Raw genomic sequence first — 5,451 nt, 5'->3', positions numbered from 1 at the left:
CTAGTATATGTTGAGCTTATGTAAAAAGCTTTTTTGTTTTAACTTTTTAGCAATTATTTGAATAGCTCTATTACATTTCTCTGTATGGGAATTGAACCATTTCCCTGTATTTTCTTGAGGTTTTGTTGAGTTTACTTAAAGCAGCTGTTTTGAAGTCCCTGAGAGTTTGCAGATACCAGTTGTTATCTTGTTCATTAAACTAGGTCTTGCTTCCTTTAATGTTTTTGATGCATTTAGTCTATTATGTTATGTGTGTATTGAAGTGTTATGTTTAAGTATTCATAATGTGGCTTTCTCTGTGACTATTCTTTCAGAAATTCTATGCACTCCAATTTTCTCCGAGCTGTGGGCACTTTTGCTATTTTAACACTAGGTAACACCCCATTACCAGGTTTCATGAGTCCACTGTTTGTGGCTTGCCACTTCTTCAACACTAGAGGGAGCTAGTGACCCAGCTATGCTCTGAAACTGCTCCTATTATGTTATAGAGAATAAGTTGGGGGAAGGTGTCTAAAAAGGTGATTCAGCTCTGCAATCCTCTACCTTTGAGACAAGATAGGTCAAATCAACCTGTCCAGAGTCATCAGTTGACCTGTAGTTTAGGCCCTAAGATTCTGCCCTGCTCTGGGCAATCCTCTGCAAGATTCTGGCTTGGGGACGGAATCTATTAGAACCTGTATAGCATTAGATTTCACATATCCACAACCGAGTTTCAAGACAGAGTCCTTTGCTCACTTTCCTGCCCTATTTCTGAATGAGGTCTTATTTCTCACTGCCTACCTTAGGTTAGGGTAGGGTAATCAAGACAATTCTTTTTTTTTTTTTTAAGATATGTATTTATTTGAAGGGAAGAGTTACACAGAGAGAGGGAGAGACAGAGAAAGATCTTCCATTCCCTGGTTCACTCTCCAAATGGCCACCAATTGCCAAGGATGGGCCAAACCAGTCAGGAGCCATAGACAGAAAAAAAGAAATTTTCTAGGGAAAACAGTGACATGACAGTTTGTGACTAACTACAGATTGAGAGAATCACTCTAGTTTGAGAAAATATTGGAAAACATGCTACTATGACCTCTTGACAAAACTATTTTGATTATCATTAAAAATAATGTATACATTATAGAAGTTAAAATTGTTGTTAATACTAACAATGACTTATTCTACAAAATTCCATATAAATGTGGGTTGTTGAGTTTCAAAAAGGGAAGAAATGTGGCAATTTAACTGTAGAGAACAACTATAACAATGAATTATAAAGAAATAGCAAAAAGAAGATCTTTATTTTGTAACATAGATTGATAGTAAATAAAATCAGAGTATGCAAGATCATAAAAGAATTGAGAGTGTATGCCATAAATATTTTCAAAGATTAACTTCAAACACATGGAGGAAACAGAAAAACGAAGAATTATGGACAATTTTGATTATCATTAAGTCTTTTTTTAAAGATTTATTTGAAAGCCAGAGTTACAGAGAGTATCATTAAGTCTTCTATGAACTTTTTATGATGCTATATGCTATTCAGAGACTTTAAAATAACTTTAGCACGATGGTTCAAAATAAGAATATGTAAACATAAAATATGTAAACATAAAACATTTAGGAAGGCTTCTGGGGTTATATCATGCGGATTTTTTTCATCTGCCCGTTCAGCAGATATTTATCAGCACATCCCAATTTCCAAGGTTATGAGTCTTAAAATCTTACAGTCCTACATATAGGAGATAGCCCTGCTAAATGAAAACTGCAAAAGCATAGCATCATAGTGAAAGATGGAGATCATGAGTCAATAACAATACTTCTGATAAAGCTGGTAAGAATGAACCATGGACAGCTTCACATGAACACATTTCAGCAAAGAAGATCACATAACAGTGGAAATATTTTTTTAATAAGGCAAATATATCAAGAAAAAAATCACTTAAGTTAGAGACTCTAACCAAGTTTCCTGAGGAAAACAAAACCTCATCGTTGCTACTTAATTCTTCAAATATTGCACATAGAAAATGTAGGGATTCAGGCTTCTACAAAATAGGCTTATTTTGTAGGTGTTCTGTTGTTAATGTTTTGTGGTGATTTCATAAATCATGTAACTTGTTGATTATTTTAGGATTTGTGAGAAGTCAAAACTTGTAGAAATCGCTCTCTGATTCTCTTGGTTCTTATGCCATAGATCATTGGGTTCACCATGGGTGGAACAAGGAGATAGATGTTAGCCACGAAGATGTGAATATGAGGAGCCACACTGTGTCCAAATCTGTGAGTCAGGAAGGAGAAAAAGGCAGGAGTATAGGCCACGAGGATCAAGCACACGTGAGATGCACAAATGCCTGAGGTCTTGAGCCGAGCAGCCTTGGATGGGAGATGGAAGACAGTGTAAAGGATGACAACATAGGACCATATGATTAATATGAAATCCAAACCGCCTGTCAAGAAGGCAGCACTTAGGCTGTATATTCTGCAGATCCTCGTCTCTGCACAAGCAAGCTCGATGAGAGCCATGAATTCACAGTAAGTGTGAGGGATGATATTACTTCTGCAGTACGGAAGCCACTGAAGCATGAATGGCTGAGGGCTGAAAAGCAAATCCCCTCGTAAAACAATGGCTAGTCCCACGCTCTTGATGACTCTGTGTGTCAAAACAGTGGAATGTCTCAGAGGCTTGCGAATCGCCACATAGTGGTCAAAGGCCATGGCCAAGATAAACCCCGAGGCCATGCTACACAGTGAATGGATGAGAAATACTTGTACAAGGTAGGCTTCAAAATGGATATTCCTGTTACGAGACAGAAAAATACTGAGGATTTTAGGTGTCGCAGTAGTGGCGATGATCAGATCAACCACAGAGAGCATACAGAGGAAGAAGTACATGGGCTCATGAAGTTTGGAATCCATTCTGATAATAAAGAGAATAGAGAAATTTCCTAGGAGGGCACTCAAGTAAACGAGACAGAAAGGTATTGATAGCCAGATGTGGATGGCTTCCATACCTGGAATGCCAAGGAGAATAAAGGTACTGGGGTAGAAATTGGTATTATTTGGCAGTGACATGATAAACACTGAGGCTGTGTTCAGCTGTGTAGTGGTGTAGATGCTTTCATGGTTGTCTGTCCACTGGCACCTTCACTTACTTGCATAATAAAAAATGTAATTTTTTTTATTGTAGAGACAAATAGTTGATAGAACCGAACCTCTAAATTCAGATTTTTAACAATGTAATAGGAGAGAAAATCGTACAAATTGATGATTAAGTTCTCATGCGATTATTGCAGTGAAAATTACGTGAGCAAGCACCGCATATAATACAACAGAAGGAGAACTTATTCCACTTGTAAGGGTCAAAGGATTCATGGATAAGATGCTTAATCTTGGGTCTGAAGGATTCTGGACCTTTAAAATAAAGAGAAAAGTATAAATTAAGAAATATCACAACCAGAAGATATCAAAGGCACCACTGAGAATATTAAATAATTGCTTTGCATTTCTAGGCAGGTTGCAGTTAAAGTAGTTGTTTTTAAATCTACTTTTAAAAATTTTCATAAGTGTTAAATAAAACTATGTATGTATATGTATATATAATATAATGTGCAGCATTTTGTTCATTTGAATGGAATTAACATGTATTGACACATGATTTTAATTCTGCATAGTCTAATTTTCCAAGGAAATGAGAGCAATGAAAGTAATAGCAAAAGTTTCTAACTAAAAAAAAAAAAATTCTCAGCAATTTTCTCCTTGAACTTATCATAAAATCAGGAATTTATTTATATCAGAGAGCTATTTTTGTACCAGGTGATAAGCATTCCCTCTCATTTGATACCCTTTACTCCTGTAAAAAGCTCTTTTCCCCACCCTTTCTATCCAATACAAAGTTTGCATCTCAATGCTCTGCAGATTCCAGTAGACAGTTCAGAATTTAACAATATATAACTAAGTTATGTCATTCAGTTATGGAGTTGTCAACTACTGAGCATGGATGAATTTTATTTGTTTAGCAACACAGAAAATATGTTAATATTCCAAAATTATTTGACAATGAAGTGGGAAATAGGCTCAATATCTACAGTTCACCTTTTAAAAAATAATGGCTTTACTGCAGCAAATAAATAGAACTTTAGATACTAGATGTTAGTAGGGAAAGTATAGGTCAAGCACATCTATGATTATGCAATAAATTTGCTCTTCAGGACAGCTCTCTCATTAATGAGTATAGGAAGTTCAAGGGAACAAAACCATACAAGGAAGGCATGTGACATAGTTTCAGTCCTGAATTCTATAGTAAATATATAGGCTACCTTGTTTTTCTATGTTAAAATTAGAAAGAAAAATAAAGAGGCTAGTGCTATAGCTGTACCTGTGACACTGGCATTCCATATGGACACTGGTTCAAGTACCTGCTACCCCACTTTCGATCCTGCTCCCAGCTAATAGCCTGGAAAAGCAGTGGAAGATGGATGGTCCAAGTCTTTGGACCCCTGAAACCACTTGGGAGACCTGGAAGAAGCTCCTGGCTTCTGGCTTCAGGTTGACCTTTGTGGCCATCTGGGAAGTGAACCAGTGGATAGAAGCCATCTCTTCTCTCTGTGACTCTCCTTCTCTCTGTGTGTAACCCTACCTCTCAAATAAATAAATGATTAATAAAAAAGGAGAAAACTTTTAATTAGGAACTTTCAAAGGAATATAACAATAATTTCTTTGAGAAAAAGGAGAAAAGAAAAAAAAAAAACATGGAATTCAGCACAATAATAGAAATGAGCGTGCACTGGAAAAGATTCACCCCGACAAAATTCTACCAAGTTGTAGAAAAATTGCCAAGATAAATTAAATATATTTAGAAAAACAAAGCCACAAGCAATGTAGTTACTTGTGAAAGTCAAATTACTTTCCATGTCAGAGAATTGCTGTCCTATACACTAGGCCCCCAAACTCTTCTGCCAAGAGGATGTTCGTAAAGAAATTTCCTTTCCGTATTCGTTAACCCTTAGGCTTACCCAGTTTTAGTCTTCACTTTCTTCTAAAGCTTTAGTGACTAAGGTCTGAATTAGAAATTCAGATGGTAGGGGCAGGCATTGGACTTGGTAGTGAACACGCTGGTTAGGGGGTTAAACCTGCTCAAGATCCTGATGCCAACTTCCTGCTAATGTGGACACTACAAAAACAGTGGTGATGGCTCCAGTCATTGGATCCCTGCCCGTCTTTTGGGAGACCTGGATTGAGGATTGATTCCTGATTCCTAACTCTGTCTTTGGCTTTGGCCCAGTCCCAGCTGAGTCCTGGATGTTTGGAAAGTGAAACAATGGAGGAGAAGTCTCTCTCTCTCTCTCTCTCTCTGTCTTTCTCTACCTCTCAAATAAATATATTTTTTATTTGACAGGTAGAGTTACAGACAGTGAGAGAGAGAGAGACAGAGAGAAAGGTCTTCCTTCCGTTGGTTCACTCCCCAAATGGCCG

At 37.1% G+C, this 5,451-nt stretch overlaps 1 protein-coding gene across 1 annotated transcript; it reads right to left on the bottom strand.

Annotated features, from left to right (window-relative positions):
• Positions 1-2,106: 2,106 nt before the first annotated feature.
• LOC133764519 (olfactory receptor 52P1-like) lies at positions 2,107-3,051 on the bottom strand. The gene has a single exon (XM_062198194.1). The coding sequence runs from the start codon at positions 3,049-3,051 to the stop codon at positions 2,107-2,109; it is 945 nt and encodes a 314-aa protein (XP_062054178.1).
• Between the last annotated feature and the right edge of the window lie 2,400 nt (positions 3,052-5,451).

The sequence above is a fragment of the Lepus europaeus genome, chromosome 7, assembly GCF_033115175.1.
Source record: "Lepus europaeus isolate LE1 chromosome 7, mLepTim1.pri, whole genome shotgun sequence".
Taxonomy (NCBI): Eukaryota; Metazoa; Chordata; class Mammalia; order Lagomorpha; family Leporidae; genus Lepus; species Lepus europaeus.
Note: the sequence above shows the minus strand (reverse complement) of the source record. Positions and strands in the feature narration are given on the sequence as shown.

Coding starts and splice junctions, on each gene's coding strand:
- LOC133764519 (XM_062198194.1), bottom strand. CDS start 3,051: ATGTCACTGCCAAATAATACCAATTTCTACCCCAGTACCTTTATTCTC.